A 17,266-nucleotide genomic window follows, 5' to 3' on the forward strand; every position below is an offset into this window, starting at 1 on the left:
ATAGTCTTGCCCCCTTAAATTTAACGACTGGCGTTATGGGGGACTATATATACAGTGCGACCTTGTAGACAGATTTATGTCTCCGCAACACGAATAATACAAGCACACGCACACATACACGCACACATATACTAAATATATTAAAGTAGATTTTCGATCACCTTCGAAAAGTGGCTTTGATAGTCGTAAAGAGAGATGTGCCAAAATATTCTCCCCAGCCTCTTACCAAAGCGCTCCCGTCTATCACACACAAACATCAGAGATAAACAAAGACATACAAACGTGTATATGTGCATGTATGTGTGTGGACAGCAAAACAGATCCAGCTGTGATCGGCTTCGCGACTGCAGCACATCTACTACAGACAGATTCCGGGGAGACTGAGATGTGAAATCTCTCCTCTATAAATAGGGACGATCGGAGCCGGGTGCGGGGGCGCGCCTCGCAGTCCTTGAGTCGGTCAACGGTGAGGTCTATTTTTAGAAACAGGCGCTGCTTACCTCACGTGCAACCGGAGACCGGGTTTGCAGGTTGCGCAATATTGGCCCGCGTTTGCGCGTGCGTTGAAATTATTCATGAGTGCCATTCATTAAAAAGACTTCACTTTTCATTGAAGAGTTCGACGATCGTCACAGCAACTTTTAAACAGATCAAAGAGGAGAGAGGGATGAGCCCGGCAGCGCGCGCGCGCACACACACACATACACACACAGTTAAATGGTTATAATAACGTATAAAAACAGTCCTGAAGACATGTGTGAATCAATGGCTTGTGGGGGTTCTTGCAGCAGTCTGTGAGCAATAGGATCGTCAGTCTTATTACAAAACAATCAATCTCTACATAATAATCTAAGGATCAGGGAGTACCCCACGCAGACACATAGGATAACAGAAAGACTTCGCTTCCGTGGATGTCCTATATTGAAAAGATGGTGGGAAAAACGCCGAAGCTCGCCTCTTAACAAACAAAATGAAATATTTGTAGCAAAGCCACGAAAACATGCGACACATCCACATCTAACAGACTAATTAAATCGGTGCTGTCAACAGATTTTGCTCTGTTTTATGCGGCGACGGCCGCTTCAGATGCTCGGAAAACATTTCTGTGCATTAAACAGGAGATGGAGACGGTGTGCGGCAGCCTTGTCTCGATCTCACATTTTTCCGATGCCGAAAGCAAATGTGGTCAATAACGAAGTGCACCCATCAAGCACCTGCCGTGTTTGCCCACAGGTCCGGGGCAAACAGGTATCGGCGGGTATAGCCCATCTCAGGTGCCAGACATATAAACACAGAGACCTCTTTTCGTATTCAACCCAGTCTTCCCATCCCCCCCTCCTCCTCCCTGCACCCCCTCCTTTTCCTCCCCCTCCAATACACCGGAGTCCGGTGACTCCGTTTACGTTTTACGCTTGCTCCGCCCCATACTCGGTTTTGTCCAAATCGGGCTTTTTGCGTCGCCGGAGCTCCCGATTTCAGCCTACGTCATCACCGAGTAGAGGGAAGAGCTGACGTCGAGGAAGAGTCACCGAGAGGAGAGGGCACGGGAGAGGGAGGGGGAGAGTTTCACCAATGCTAACACAGATATGAGACATATCTATCCACCCCATGGCCCCCTCCTTTCTTCTCCACCCCCCTCCCTCCGTTTTACGTCGGTGTTGGTGCGTTGGGAGCCCCCCTGCTCCGACGGAGTCCCAAGCTATATAAGTGACCGGCGAGCAGAGTCCCTCAACCAGATTTACGGGTTCCGGACTTCTGTGCAAGAGACGGCTACTATAGCCGCCGATTCACCTGCACTCCGAAAGGAGGGACAGACATCCAGCAGCACGGCCAGCACCCGAGCTGGACGCTGCGGCGGAGCTACAGCTGACAAGGACTGGACGGGAGAAGGTTTTAAACCTTGCTCTGGAAAAGAAAACAGCTGAGATGAAAGTCCGATCACACACCTGAGAGCTTTTCCACTTTTGCCAACTGTCTCTTAAGAGATCTCGGAGACAGGGATCCGCCGAGGCACGACCTCAAACAGCAACACTCCGCTCACAAACTCTCCAACTTATATCAGGAGGAATTTCGATATTTCACCGCCGCAAAGCAGCCACAATGTACCGCTCAACCAAGGGAGCATCCAAGGCTCGACGGGACCAGATCAACGCCGAGATCCGGAACCTGAAGGACTTGTTGCCCATATCTGATGCAGATAAAGCGCGTCTTTCATACCTGCACATCATGTCACTGGCCTGCATGTACACCAGAAAATCCGTCTACTTCACTCAAGGTAAGAATGATTTTTTTTCAAAAAATACATTTATCTATATACATAAAATAGACCTGTTGATGAATCTCATGTTCTGCTGCATAGACTGACTGCATCTCTCACAGTGGCGGAATCAACAAGTGTTTCGGTGGTATCGAGGAGCTTTTGTGTTTATAGAAATGGGATTTGGAGGGTAAACTGAATCCGTGACTCACTGATTTAACGTAAATAATCGTAACTAAGGTTGATAACAGCGTTTAAACGGCACTTTGTCGCTGTCCGTGGTGCTGAAATGCCTCAGCATCCTGAGTGCTGCCGCGGCGCTCTCCGTGGTGCTGAAAACACGCTGCGGCATCTGCGTTTACTATGCGGAGATCAGTCACATTGTGTTCTTTCTTTCTTATTAGCTACATTAACAAATATCATCCCCTGTTTTTTTCTTCCCTCCCTTCCCATCTTCCCCTTTTCTCCAGAAGCAGGAGCTGGTGTCAGTCTCGAGGAGGGCGCGGGGTTTCTGTCTTTTCACGAACTGTCGGAGTTGATGCAGGCGCTGCCGGGCTTTTTGATGCTGCTGACCGGAGAAGGGAAGTTTCTGTACCTGTCAGAGAGCGTCTCCGAGCACCTCGGACACTCCATGGTGAGTCTACACACGGTCAGTGCCTTAGCAGTTCAGCAATCTCGAGTTTGGGATTCGTAACTAACGTGTCTGTGTGCGTTTCTTTCTCAGGTGGATCTTGTGGCACAGGGAGACAGCGTGTATGATATCATCGACGCCTCAGACCACTTTATCATGAGGACAAATTTGTCAGCGACTACATCACTCGAGACCGGTAAGATAAATGTTTAATCTGTTCCCCCTCTACCTAACACAGACTGACAACCAAACGTGATGCTTAATAAAGCTCTCATTTCCCCTTCAGACCGTCTCTTCCGCTGTCGCTTCAACACCTCCAAGTCCGTGCGGAGGCAGAGTGCCGGAAACAAACTGGTTCTGATCCGAGCTCGCTGCCTTTCTCCCCCCTCTACTTCTCCTGCCACCGGGTCTTACTGGACCTCCAACCCCGTCTGGGTGTGTTTCTGCTCTCCTCTGGAGCCACACCCGACACGTTCCAGCCCCGGGGCAGAGAGGGAATCGACCTCCACTCCTCCCCTGGCCGATTCCAATTTATTCCTGGCCTGTTTCCACTCCCAGCATGGCCGGGACATGAGGCTGCAGACAGCTCAGGACAGGTGAGTTCCCACAAAATAGCATTCCGTCTCCCACCTGTTGCTTTAATGTGAACTGGAATATGTTTATGAGATAAAGTGGTGAAACATTATCCCGCTAACACATCGCCACCCACTCTCTCCGCCTGCAGTGTGAGCGCCTATCTTGGCTTTGATGTGACAGCTTTAAGCTCCCGCTCCTGGTACAGCCTCCTCCACCCACAGGATCTGTCACATGCCTCTGCTCAGCACCGTAGCCTATGTAAGTGTACTCTTCACACATACTTACCAGTTACAACCAAACATGCCCACACACTTACACACTTTTGGCGCGCTGTGGCACATCCACACACTGAAAAACACTATGATGATTAATAGGATTACAAACTAACGCCAACTTGTGCTGCCACTCTTTTTCAACAGTGAGGGAAGGAGGAGAGGGCAGAGCTGAAATGGTGGTGCGCGTGCAGGCTCAGGACCAGTCGTGGGTTTGGCTCTACATGGTTCTTCAACTGCAGCCTGGTGAAATCCCCATCAGCAGCAACAACTACATCATCAGGTATTTACTAAACCAAACCAAACGCCACTCATCAATTTTGAGATCAAAAAAAGTTGGTAAATGTGATCAAATCCCGCCAACCCTAACTCCTCGGGTCTCCTCTGTTTTCCTTTTATCTCTCAGTGACTCTGAAGCTTGGTCAGTGCGCCAACAGCTCAGCTCAGAGCAGACACAGCTGACCCTGGTCCTGAGTGCTGGGACGTCTCAGCAGGAGAGCCTGAGTCTCCAGTCACCAGAAACACTTTCCAGCCCAGACCAGGTGTTCACTCCTGGCAGCAGCGGCCTGTCCGGCCAGTCCTTTGACTTCAGCACTGCTGGCTGCAGTGTGGGCTCCTCTGATGAACCGGGGAGCTCTGCTGCCGAGGCCATGCAGCTGGAGGGTGACCCTCGCTCCAGTATCTCCTCGCTGGAGGAGGAAAGCTTCTTTCAGCAGCATCCCACCGAAACCCCATCAGCTGCTTCCTCCCCCACTCCAGTCACTGTTGAAACAGTAGCAGACTTAGACTTTTTAACCCAGAACATTCTCCTGCCACCTTCCTTCCAGCTCGACCCTCCACTGCCAGTTCTCCCCCTGCCTCTCCCCCCTGTTCCCACCTCACAAGCTCAGCAGACTAAAGAGTTTGTGTGCACTCCCCCCTACACCCCCCAGGTGGCTGGGGCTAGCTTTCCTTTTGGCGAACCCCTCTTCAGCTTCGACCCCACAGGCACCACTACTCCTCCGCCCTCCGCTACGACTGCCACTGCCACGACCTCCTTGGCCTCCTCGGCATCCTCCACAGCCCCGCCAACTACTGCCTCCAGCCCCGCTCCTCCCACCACCCTCTCTACCAAACTTCCTCTTGCACTACCTACCCCATCTACTGAACTCCTCTTCCCCATCGAGCCCTGCAGCGTCTCCCTGTATGAGAAATTGCCCCCAACACCTGACAGCCCCGGAGATGGGGACTGCACAGTGATGACCCTTCCTGAGGTACGGGGTCCATTGTATGTAGATGTACCACTGGGGCCCCTCCAGTGCCCCCCCGAAGGCCTCCTGACTCCCGAGGCATCACCTGGTAAACAGCCTTGCCTCTCCTTTTTCTCCCTTGAGAGGGAGAAGGAAAGGGCGGAAATATCCCTTCTAGCTCAACACATCAGCTCCCTGGCAGAGGGATTCTACCTGGATCCACTCTTGTCAAAACTGTCTCCTCCCTCTGTATCACCAACCTCCTCCCCTCCCTCCCCCTTCCTGTCTCCAGCCATTGAAACTGCTGAATCAGTCCACATGCTGAAAGAGTTTTATCCCATCAAAGCATGGAGAGGTCTGGACATCCCCATCTTCCTCGACGATGATGATTCTCTGTTTGAAGAGAGCATCCTAGAAGCCCTCCTGCAAGATGAATTTGCTCCTTCCCTGTCACCTGGCCTCTCTTCCCCCTTGACCTCCCCTATGCCCGATCCCTCGAGCCCAACATCTCCTCAAACCCCAGTATGTTGGCGCCAACCCTCCCAGTTTGAGGGAGTGGGCCACGTCTGTAGCGTCCAATCGGCGCAATGTAACTCCATGGCTGGGTGCGGGGCGACTGTGGCTGCTGAGGCCGGGGTGAAGGCGGAAGGGGAGGGGCTAGCGGAGGAAGCAATGGAGATCGAGGTGGTGTCATCTCCTGTGTCCTCTTGCTCCTCCATCCCAGCTTCCCCTCCCCTTATCCTCACTGCCTCCCCCAGCCCCACCACCTCCACGCCCATCGCCTCGCCCACGCCCGCCATGTCTTGCACTCAGTCCCTCCTGGAGGAACTGGCCGTCCTGGAACCCATGTTTGGGGCAGGTGCCTCGATCGCCCCTGGCTTAGGGCAACAACCTGAGTTGTATCAACTCCAATGTCATCCATCGCCACAGTGCTTCCACAAAGGTAAGAAGCTTTCCCTCTCTTTTGCTCTCTTTTGTAAAATCTCAGATTCGTTTAATAAGACAAAACACAAATGAAAATGCCCCACTGACTGTCTTTCTCTCTTTTCTCTTTTCTGTCTTTCAGATGGGAGTGGAAGTGTTCCTCCGTTCTAAAATAAGTCTGTGACTTACTTCATTAAGTATGGCATATTGTCATATTTTGTGGAGATCCTTTTACTGAAAAGTAAAAAATATTTAAGTGTATAAATATACATAATGTATATACAACTTAAGGACTTTAACTCCTACATGTCTCCGAAGAACAAAGATTGGCTTTATATTTTTGTTCAGTCATTTATCTGTATACTACAACAAAACTGGTGCGACTTTCAACATGATGGTGCAAAACTACGTGGACCCATAACTGACTGGGTTCTGAGTCCACGTGGTGTCTCAAGCTTCTCTGTTACATGAGCTTCAGATATGATCAGGCAGAGACACCTCTCTGAAGCGCTGTTTAACTTCCAGATGCGCATTTGTATTCACTCGTAGTGAAAAATCTGTTGTGAACAAAAAATGGAAAAAAACCCCCCCCCAGAACAATACATTTGTTGTTATTTCAAAGGACAGATGAGCTATAGCACTTTTGCCTGACATGCAGCAACGCAAACCCAAACTTCAAACGTATTGAAAGTCAAATGTTTACAATTTCTTTAAATCCTTTAGGATGAACACTGTCAGTTCACCAAAAACAAGAAAGATTTCTTGTCTGAAATCTTCTTTCCAGTCTTCAAACCTGAAAGACAGCTGTTCCTCACAACCTTCAAGGCGACAACAAATCTCCAACCATATTCAACAAAACCTGAGATACTTTGAGCTTTGAGTTTGCGACTTCAGACCTTTAACATTTCATATTTATCTCTCCATCTAAAATCTTGTGTATCAATGTGATGTGCAAACAAGAAAAAAAAAAAAGGAAAAAAAAAAAAGAAAACATGTGAGGAGATCCTGGCATGTGAAGATCTCAGTATTGTTGCCGGTGTCCCATTGCTTTATGAGATGCAACACCAAACAAGAGATTGTCTGGAAGTTTGCCGGGGCTCTGATCATGCCACAAATCCACTGCTACTTTGTACTGTACATTAGACTCTGAATGTGGGCTCTTCAGGTCCTTCCTGGCCTGATGGCAGTCGGCTGGATATTCTTGCAGCATCAATATTTGAAATGCTGGCAGCTTATAGCGGCTCCTGTGTGCCTGAAATGGCCCTGACCTGCTGAACTCTGAACTCTTTATCATGTCCATTCAACATGGACGGTTGCATCGTTGCTCCACTGGAGCGCGGTGCAGTGAGGCACAATTGACTATGTGAATGAGCGATTCTTCTTTTTTGAGAGGGGTTAGAATACAAAAGTTTTGTTTTAAAAAATAAAAATACGGACGGGGTGCTATTTCTATTCAGTTACCAAGCGACACGGGTTGAGAATGGTACAATTCCCATGGTGTCGACATGCTCACGTAGAGTTGTCTACGGTCAAGTAAAGGATTGATTCCTACGTTCTAGCTATTAAAGGCTAAGTTACTATACATGTGTAAAATTATATAATTGTATGTGTGATATTTGAAAACAAAAACAAAAAAGATGTTAATGCATATGCATTATATCTGTGGATGTAGGCATATGTTCTTTTCAGAAAGGTTGTACACATTTGTACATTTGTATGAAACAGTTATTGGTCTGTACATATAAGAAAAAGATTTTTATTGCATAAGATGGAATATATTCTAAACATCTTACTTACTGCAGAATGGACATTGTGGACCAGTGTTCTATTGTGATGCTTATAAGTGTATTTGGTTGTCATACAAATGCATTTATAATAAAGTGCACTTAATGCTGCTGATGCACTTGTGTCGTCATAGTCAAGCCCCCCTGTTCCTCCCTCAGCCACATCATCATCATCATCACCACCATCATCATCCCACCATCCCTGCCTCTTCTCCTCCCTCCCGCCTTTCGCTCTCCTCCATTTCTTCCCCTGGAGCGAGTTTCGCTCAGCAACAGCACTGACGCACACACATGACGAGACAGAATGAGACACTATCTGACTCACACTGACGCACACACTTGGCATCGAGGTTTTTGCATGCACGCTGGCACACACGGTCGGCCTCCCACTTATGATGATGCACACGCACACACACATAATAGTAGGCATATGACCCCCCCGCCACCCCTCTTTATAAATCACAGTAGCCCACATTCACTGATGTACCTGCAACTCTGTCAGCGCTTGGCGTGGTGTAAGACTCCATATATAGGCATTCCTGCTCAAGTGCTCTGACTGAAACAGCCTCCCATCTATTCTCAGCCTCTATTCTGAAGGATCAGAGAGGGGAGGGCTGGAGAAAGAGGGGAGACAAAGAAGGAGTGAGTGGAGGCTAAAATTAGAGGTACAGTACGGAGGGATATGGGACAAACTGTCACACAGTGGAAAAAATGGACATAACCAGATATGACAAAACTGAAAAATAACAAACATGCAAACATCCATTTGCTGCTTTCTTTAAATCATAATACATATATTCACTTATGTAAATAATCATATAGATGGATGGATATTCATTTTTTTTCCTTTCAGGTCTCACTATCAGTGCCACGAAGCAGAAAAAATAAGCCTTTAATGTACACGTTGAAGCACAGGCTTAAACATCCACCCTTTCTCTGCAAGTGAACATTTTGTTCCACTAGTACCTGGTGCAGTGTTGCTGATGGAGGTGAGTGGAGGGAGTACAGCAAAGCTAACTGCTGCTATCTCCTGGCAAAGACAAGCACTGCAACAAGAGGAGCACGCTGTGTCGTACAGTATACGCTGTGGATGAGGCCATGCGAGAAAAGAGCTAATGAGGAGAGAACTGTTTTATATTTCAAGCTAAATTAACCAAATCAAATTCCAGGTGCAACTAAGATCCAATCTCCACTGTTTAACCTGGAGTATAGACACAGCTAATGTGAAACTGGATGATAAGGGTGGTCTCATTATTGCATTATCACAGATTAAAGAGTATACTTGGATACCAATATCTTTGTGATATACACTGATGAGCCACAACATTAAAAACTCGTTATTATTATCGCGTTGAGCAAAGAGAGATGTCACCTGGGGGCGTCTGTGGTGTTTGGGACTGCCAGCAATAGCCTGTTGTGGGTTGGAGGGTGGGGCCTCCACCGATCAGCCTAGTTCATCATATATTAGATTGGGGGCCGACCTGGGAAGTTAGGAATCTAGATCCACATTATCGCCACTGCTTCTTGGTGGAGATATTTTCAGAGTCACCATAGCAGATCAGAGGGAGGTCTCAGCCTCAGTGGAGGGCTTTTTGGAGAAATGTGGTTATTTGTTAAAATAACATCAATATTAATCCCAGAACCCAATTAGAACCATTCAGCATTGCATGATATGGAGTTGCTCTAATTATTATCACCTCATCAGTGATCAGTGTGTGCAAAATTCACGTATAAAAAAAAATAAAAAAATACATAAACAAGCAATTACTCCTCTTCTAGCAACAGCCAATGATTGCAACTGTTGATCATTTCTGCAAGTAACCATTATGTTTATTTCTACCTGAGAATATACCTAGTAATTCTTTTAATTCTTTTAAATCTCTTTAATTCTTCCCAGAGTCAGAACCAGACACGGAGAAGCTGCATTCAGCTTTTACACTCCTTATATCTGGAACAAACTCCCAGAAAGCCTCAGATCAGCTGAAACACTCAGTTTATTTAAATCCAGGTTGAAGACCCACCTATTCTCAGCTGCATTTGAATAAAGCACCAAATCCGCACTTAAGCTTGAATTTCAAAACGTACATTTTAACTACTGATTTTATCTACTGTTCTGATTTTATCTGTTTTGATTTCATATACTGTTTTGTTTGTTTGTTTGTTTGTTAATTAGTTTGTTTGTTTGCTTGTTTTAATCAATTTTAAATCATGCTTTTTATTTGTTTTTGTTTCTAATGTCTCTGTAAAGCACTTTGAATCACCTTGTTGTTGAATTGTGCTATACAAATAAACTTGCCTTGCCTAATTATGTTATTTTTTTGCTTTTGATCACACAGTATGGTGCAGACCGCCATTAAAAAACATGAAATAATGACATTTGAAAAAAACAAAACAATTGCTAGTCTCCAAATACAGCTACAGTGTACCCCTGTGGTCATAAAGGTTCAGGAACAATACTCAGGTAGGCTGTTAGTGCTAACGCCACTCAGTATTAAGGGGTCCAAAGTGAGGCAAGAAACTATCCTCCGCACGATTACACCACCAGCAGCCAGAACCGTTGATGTGAGGGAGGACGGCAGGATGATGCAAGGCTTTCATTCTGTTTTTGCCAAGTTCTGATCCCACCATCTGAACGTGACAGCAGACTCATCAGATCAGGCAACGTACTTTTCAGTCTTCTTTTGTCCAAGTTTTGGTGAGGCCTTCCAAATTGTAGCCTCGGTGTCCTGTTCGTATCTGACTGAAGTGGTCTTCTGCTGCTGAGGCCCATCTGCTTCAGCATGTCGTGCATTCTAAGAGGCTACATACCTTGGTTGTAGTTATTTAAGTTTCTGTCCCCTTCTTATCAGTTAAAAGCAGTCTGACCTCTGGCATAAAGGAGGCATTTTCAACCAGAGAACTGCTGCTCACTTAATATTTTCAGTTTTCAGACCACACTCTGTAAACCCTAGAGCAGGGGTCCCCAACCCCAGTCCACGAGGGCCGGTGTCCCTGCAGCTTTTAGATCTCACCCTGGGTCAACACACCTGAATCATAGGATTAGTTCATTACCAGGCCTCTGGAGAACTTCAAGACATGTTGAGAAGGTAATTTATCCATTTAAATCTGCTGTGATGGATCAAGGACACATCTAAAACCTGCAGGGACACCGGCCCTCGTGGACTGGGATTGGGGACCCCTGCCCTAGACATTCCTGAGAGTTATGCTAGTTTATCTTGATTTGATAGAATAAAAATGAGGATAAAGTAAAGTAATAATTTAGGGTTTTAAAACATCATAAATAAGCAAAAAAAAGGTCATAACTTTAAATTGCTTGTTATGTTCCATGAGCAGTTCAACAACACAGTAGTCGACAAATAAGTACAGATAAACGAAAGTATTCCTCATATTTTACGAGCTGAATAATTATAATTTTTACTCAAATGATTTGACTGACAGTTACACCTAACAAGCTGTGTCAGCACTGGCAGACCAAACACATTTAAACAAAGTTTAAGGAGTTAAAAGCCATTAATTTGAACAACAGAAGTTTGAAGAACGCTAAGATTCGTCTGAAAGTCAATAATTCTCTCACCGCCCGAGGTCCCTGTGATTTGTGCAATAATTAATGTGCTGAACCCCTCAGATCCCTGATAGATAGAACAACATTTGAAATGCGCAGGAAACCATATGCACAACCTGTCAAATACCCAAACTGCCTCCAGAAGTGTTAATAATAGATAATAACATCAAAGAGACTGAATATACAAATCCTTCCATGACAGAGAAATTACATTTTCATTAGATGAGCTGGAAGGAAATTAATCACGCGTGCTCGTAAATATTTTGAAAATCTAACTGGGTGTTGTTGCTGAAATGTAGGCGATGTAAACGCTTAGATTAAGCTGTATGCCATTAAAGGGAAGTCTTAATATCAGAAAGACGAGGAAAGGGTGTCGTGTAACACGTTGTGTTTATTAAGTTCAGACACACAAACATTAACAGTGTTTTTGCATGAATGTATAAAATGAATATAAAGAGAAATGCAGGGATGTTACAGGACTTCATTTCTTCTTGCCCGCTAAAGCTTCGGCGGCAGCGGCTGCTGCTGCAGCAGCGTCCGCTTTCAACTTCTCCTCTCGCTGCTCCAGGAAGACTTTGTACTCATCAGCTGATAGACTGGAGAGGAGGACGAGGAAGAGAGAGAGAGAGAGAGAGAAAAGGAAGATTGGAGATGAGGACAGAGATACACCCTTATTTTTTAAACTTGACAGGAGAAATCCTTCAGCTATCTGCAACATTAACTCCAAACCCCTTTTTGTTTTCAGTCCCCTGAATGAAAGAGCACCGACTTCTCTCGGGGCTCACCACAATGCAGCAGTGTTCAGCAACCCATCCAGGGAAAATTTCATTGTACAAAAAGGCAGAGATACCAATTTCTTCACTGACAGTACTCCCAATAAATCAAAATGCACTGCAGCCACGAGACAAGGTAGGTTCTAAGCAAGGGGGAGAAACTGATTCTGGGAAAAATACAGCACTATTAGCTGAAGTAGAAATGGAAGCGGCAGAAGCAGATGATAGAGCCTGAATACTAAACTACGTTATACAAAAAAATACATGAAATGCTGTGCGCGTCATAAATGATAAAGATCTTGAAGGTTAGGAAGAAACGCAAAGCGAACAGGTTTGTGTCGCTTCGTCTAAAAGCAATCCAAAGCAACATGTACAAACTCGTAACATCCCATTTTTTCTCTGATTTGGCACTATATACTACTTCTACAGTCACTATAAACGACACGCCGTGCTTCGGCATGCTGCGTTTGCAGTCGGTATATGGGAAAATAAACACGTTTAGCAGTTTTATTCTAACAGAATCCTCTGCAGCCTTGGAATCAAACTTTCATCCCACACAGGAAACAAATCACTTCTCTCCAAAGGTCTACTAGTTATTTTGTGTTTTCAGGCTTGTTTGCGGAGCTTTTTAATGACTGTCCACACTTCTCTCTTTTCCCCCCCGCAGCCGTGGGCAGCTCCTCCGCCGCCTCTGCGAACTACATTGTGGGTGAGCCCATTAAGAGCACATTGGAAAATCAAGGGTTTCTGGTATGCATACTAACTTTGAGCATATTTTGCTTTCATAGTGTAATCATAATACACACTCAGAACCCAATTTGCAAGTTAACCCTTTAACACGTGTAATTGATTTAACTATCACACCGGATTGTGCCTCTTTTTTTTTCACTCAAACATTTGGGTTTCACTTTTTTCACTATGGAAACACCTTTGCGCTTAAAAATGAACTGCTACCGCCCTAACCATGTAGTTTACAGCAAGAAAATTCACATTGTCTTTTAACATCGACTCTTTACTTCCATGAGGAAGAAGACAGCTTGGGTGGCACAAACCAATAACTGGTTGTGCCGCCCTTGGTAGCAAGAACTGCTTGTTTTAATTGTTTTAATTCAGCCACACTGTAGCGTCGTTGGGCACGGGCGGTGTGTTTAAGCTCATACTAAAGCGACTCAGTTGGATTTAAGTCCAGACTTTGGCTAGGCCCTAGGTCATTTTATGTTATTGCCATCCAGAGGTGGACTTGCTGATAGTGTCCTGCTGTGTAACCGTGTAATGCCTGCACATTCTCCTTGAAGATTTTCTGCAGAATTCACATTTCTGGAATTTACAACAAGAATTCCAGGCCGTGAAGCAGCAAAGCAGCCCCATACCATTACACTACGACCACCATGACTGTTGGTATGAAGTTCCTTTCGTGAACTCAGTTTTATGCCAAATGTAACAAATCTTCAAAGTTCAACTTTTGGGAAAGGAATAATTTCCTAAAAGTCGTTGGGATCATGAGGATGCTTTTTGGCAATGATGAGCCTTTGTGTTCTTTTTTGGTCAGCAGTGGTTTTCTCCTTGGACCTCTCCCATGGAAGTCAAGTCTCTTCCTTATTGTTGAATCATGAACTCTGACCTTAACTGAGGCAATTTGGGTCAGCAGTTCTTTAGATGTTGTTCTGGGTTCTTTTGTGATCTCCTGGAGTAATTTTGGTAGGTCACTGCTCCTGTGAAGGTTCATAACTGTTCCGGGGTTTTTTCATTTGTGGATAATGGATCTCACACTGTGGTTCACTGGAGTATCAAGACCTTAGAAATGACTTTGTACCCTCTTCCAGACTGACAGGTGTCAACGACTTTGCTTGAGTTTCTTTAAATTGTGACATGATGCGTTTCTTTTTGAGATTTTTTTAGCCTCCTTCACTTTGTCAGACAGGTTCTATTTAAGTGGTTTCTTTATTAAAAAGATCTGGTAGTAATCAGGCCTGAGTGTGGCAGGTGAAAGTGAACCCAGCTTTCTAAAAAAAAAAAAAAAAAAATGGTTGATCACAATTAACTAATGAGTTAGCAAAGAAGAAAGAAGTTGTTTTTTTTCACACCCGGTTTAGATTTAGCAATCATCATTTAAAAAATGCATTTACTCAGGTTATCTTTGTCTGATATTAAAGTTAGTTTGATGATCTGAAATATGTATTTGGGACAGATATGCAAAAACCTAAGAAACCAGAAAGGGGGCAAATCCTTTTTCATCGTAGCAGCAGCCAAATCACATCAGTCACAAACATTCAGACTAAAAGATCATAGTTCAGCACTGAATGACAGGTGTGATGTGATACACTGGTTGTAGATATTGTATAACAGTGTTAAGTATTCAAATGATAACCCTGCACGATTTATAGTTTGTAACATTTTAGCATATTAGCAGGCTGTTTCTGCACATTTCTTTTCTAATTTGTCTTAATGAAGTCTAATTGTGTATTGTGTAATTAGCTCGATACTCATTATTAAAGGACCAGGGGCTTTTACAGGTCCGTGCAATGACTCACGTCGCACTGAAAGAAGGTCTCAGGTGTTGGGTTTCAGTATGTCTAATAGCCAATCAAAAGCACTCCAAAAACAACCCTACGGTGGCTGTTTAGAGCCACTGCAAACGATGTCCACAATGTCTGCTGTCTCTGTGTGTCTGACAGAGTCAGTCTGACATCCAGTGGCCACATTTACAGCATCCACAGACTCTATAAAATGATGTCCACCTTGACGTTACCCACTGGTGTTTGAACACTTGTTTTGAAGCCTTTTGCTGAGCACCTTTGTTTTTATAAGTCCAGACGTCAAACGTGAGGGATGAATCTAACTGAGAACCCGAGGAACCTGCACACTCATCCAGCAGCAACCTGTCAATCACCAGGTAAGCGAGCGGCAGAGCACATTTCGCTTCATCGTCTGTTTTCCTCCACAAGGGGACTTTAAATTTACACGAAGCATTAAATAAAAATTCAAACTCTTGATTAAAACGATAAATTTCTTGCATTAATGTACTAAGCTATAAAATCAAGTTTGGAGTATCCTGCGAGTGCACAGTTATTTTTTTAATCATCTCATAAACACAATTTTAACAAAATCAGAACCTCTCTCTGGGTTTATATATTTAGCTGCATCTTTTCACAAATGTTGGGATGCAAACATGTGCGAACGTTGTCTGGTCTTAATGTAACTGCATATAATGTTGGACTTCATGTGTTCTGGGTGTTAGAAAGCAAACAAGCAGCTTAGAAGGAACTTTTCGTCCTCTGGGTTTTTGGAAAACAAAAAACAAACTGTATTAAGCCGTTAGGATTATGCTCAGAGTCTGCAAAAGTTACCGCTGATAGTGTTATGATGTGGAGTCTGAACCATGGAGGCTTCCATTAGTGACCTCTGTCCACATCTACTGCCAGCACTGAGCGCTGCTTCTGTTGTTTGAATCTCAGGAGTATGATGAGTTGCGGTCGACTGAGAGGACTGATGAATATCTACCGTGATAAGTGAACGGATGCCGAGGCCGTTTTGTTAGAGTCTGACAATGTGGCGACAAGAATGCACTTCAAATTGAAAGGAAAACAGTTTCATTGGGTCTTTGATTGTGTTATTGTAGCAGCTCGGTTTGTCTTACAAGACAGCATGATGTTGCTGAAATCCTGTTTAACTGCACATTTCTGCATTTCTTTATACCCCCATATGTTACAATGTTTGACTGGCTGTTGGACTGTCGTGTTGGCTGCTGTTGTCTTTTATAACGTGGATGCTAACAAACCCCGCTCCCTAAAAAAACCCCCATCCTAATAAGCAATAGGGTTATTTTCTCATAGTCTGCTATCTAATCTAAATGAGTTTCTCCAAACAGATGAATCATCCCCTTCAGGTCATTAGAAAGACTGAAGGTTGAGCACGAGTTTAGCTCACTGGGTGAGTAGGCGACCACATGCCTCTTGGCTGTATTACAGCAGCCGGGTTTGAGTCCAGCCCTCGACCCTTGGCTGCATGTATCCCCTGCTCTTTCTCCCACCTTCCTTTTTGATCTTCACTGTCCAATAAAGGCAAAACGGTCTAAAAAAGTAAAGTTTAGAAGGAACGCAGACTCGGACACTGTGGTAAGGAAACATTTCCTACTTATAAAACAGTGTTTCCTGTTCTCTTCAGGTTGCAAACAGCCGATTTCAGATTGCTGATTGCTTTTCCACTGCTATCTCTTCAGCTTTTATAGTGGGCCAAGGTCACAAACACACAACTGTCAGCCAACTGTTTTGGAAAAAGGCAATGTTCTTTATTCATAAGTTAATGTGAGCGACAGATTGATTTAGTGCAGGGTGATGCACAGGTTGTATTACTCCGAAACAAAACCCAGCTTTCCATCTTTTCCATCTGTGTCCTCACAGTGTGACCAATGTCGCCTCACTGAACGGGTCCTCGCACATCTTCCTTGGTTCTGCCTCATGTCATGTGAGTATTGAATAGAAATTCTCCAGTGTTTGTCATCCGCCTTGTCCAAAGACATTAAACCCAACAACATACTGGAAATTTCTGGATCCTCTGTAGAAACCTTTTAACTTTCATATCCAGATCGCTCTGCATCTGTGAATGCTGGTTGCCAATAAACTGATTCTTTTCTTCTCCACCCACCTTTGCACACTGGAGATGTTATTTTACTCAGAAGCTGTTCAAAGTCAGAGAGAGTCAATATGACTTAAGGGGAACAGATTTCTTTAAAAAAAACAAGATAAGGACAAATATAAAGCAGAGATGTGTTTCTGTTAGAGGAGTTAACCTGTGGAATAGTTATGACAGTGATTTAAAAAGGTGTAGTTCATTTTCCTTGTTTAAAAATATGTTTAAAAATAGAGTATTAGAAAAAAATATATATCAAGAATGAAAAGAGCAGAAAAAAAACAAAAACAAAAAACAAAAAAACCTCTTGATTCTTTTGCTTTGATGTAGTTACTTACTAAGGTGGAAAGTTTTCTGTTTTTTTGTTTTTTTCTTGTTTGTTTGTTTGTTTGTTTTGGCTTTGTTTGCCTTCTCTCACCCCAACCGGTCGCAGCAGATGGCCGCCCCTCCCTGAGCCTGGTTCTGCCGGAGGTTTCTTCCTGTTAAAAGGGAGTTTTTCCTTCCCACTGTCGCCAAAGTGCTTGCTCATAGGGGGTCATATGATTGTTGGGCTTTTCTCTGTATCTATGAAGCGCCTTGAGGCGACATTTGTTGTGATTTGGCGCTATATAAATGAAATTGAATTGAAT

General features: G+C 44.4%; 2 protein-coding genes across 7 annotated transcripts in view; one reads left to right on the plus strand and one right to left on the minus strand.

Annotated features, from left to right (window-relative positions):
- Positions 1-1,559: 1,559 nt before the first annotated feature.
- Positions 1,560-8,934, plus strand: npas4a (neuronal PAS domain protein 4a). Of its 6 annotated transcripts, none has more exons than XM_085176137.1 (8): positions 1,561-2,275; positions 2,731-2,891; positions 2,982-3,084; positions 3,175-3,484; positions 3,613-3,722; positions 3,884-4,019; positions 4,143-5,908; positions 6,032-8,929. In XM_085176137.1, exons 1-8 carry the CDS (start codon positions 2,101-2,103, stop codon positions 6,058-6,060), a joined length of 2,790 nt encoding a protein of 929 aa, XP_085032263.1. In that variant the 5' UTR covers positions 1,561-2,100; the 3' UTR covers positions 6,061-8,929. The 6 variants fall into 6 exon arrangements, with proteins under 6 accessions (XP_085032237.1, XP_085032263.1, XP_085032227.1 ...); XM_085176128.1 differs by having other exon boundaries at positions 1,565-2,275; positions 2,728-2,891; positions 6,032-8,927; XM_085176111.1 differs by having other exon boundaries at positions 1,560-2,275; positions 4,143-8,930.
- A 2,674-nt stretch (positions 8,935-11,608) lies between these two features.
- Positions 11,609-17,266, minus strand: part of mrpl11 (mitochondrial ribosomal protein L11) — a 66,916-nt gene continuing 61,258 nt past the window's right edge. The window contains exon 6 of the mRNA XM_085176180.1: positions 11,609-11,831. Within this exon, the coding sequence (XP_085032306.1) occupies positions 11,717-11,831 (115 nt within the window). The 3' untranslated portion in view covers positions 11,609-11,716. The remainder of the gene's footprint in view (positions 11,832-17,266) is intronic.

Source organism: Neolamprologus multifasciatus, chromosome 2, assembly GCF_963576455.1.
Source record: "Neolamprologus multifasciatus chromosome 2, fNeoMul1.2, whole genome shotgun sequence".
In the NCBI taxonomy this organism is placed as follows: Eukaryota; Metazoa; Chordata; class Actinopteri; order Cichliformes; family Cichlidae; genus Neolamprologus; species Neolamprologus multifasciatus.

Coding starts and splice junctions, on each gene's coding strand:
- npas4a (XM_085176091.1), top strand. CDS start 2,547: ATGCCTCAGCATCCTGAGTGCTGCCGCGGCGCTCTCCGTGGTGCTGAA. Junction 2,892..2,981: donor AGCACCTCGGACACTCCATG/GTGAGTCTACAC, acceptor TTTCTTTCTCAG/GTGGATCTTGTGGCACAGGG. Junction 3,085..3,174: donor GACTACATCACTCGAGACCG/GTAAGATAAATG, acceptor TTTCCCCTTCAG/ACCGTCTCTTCCGCTGTCGC.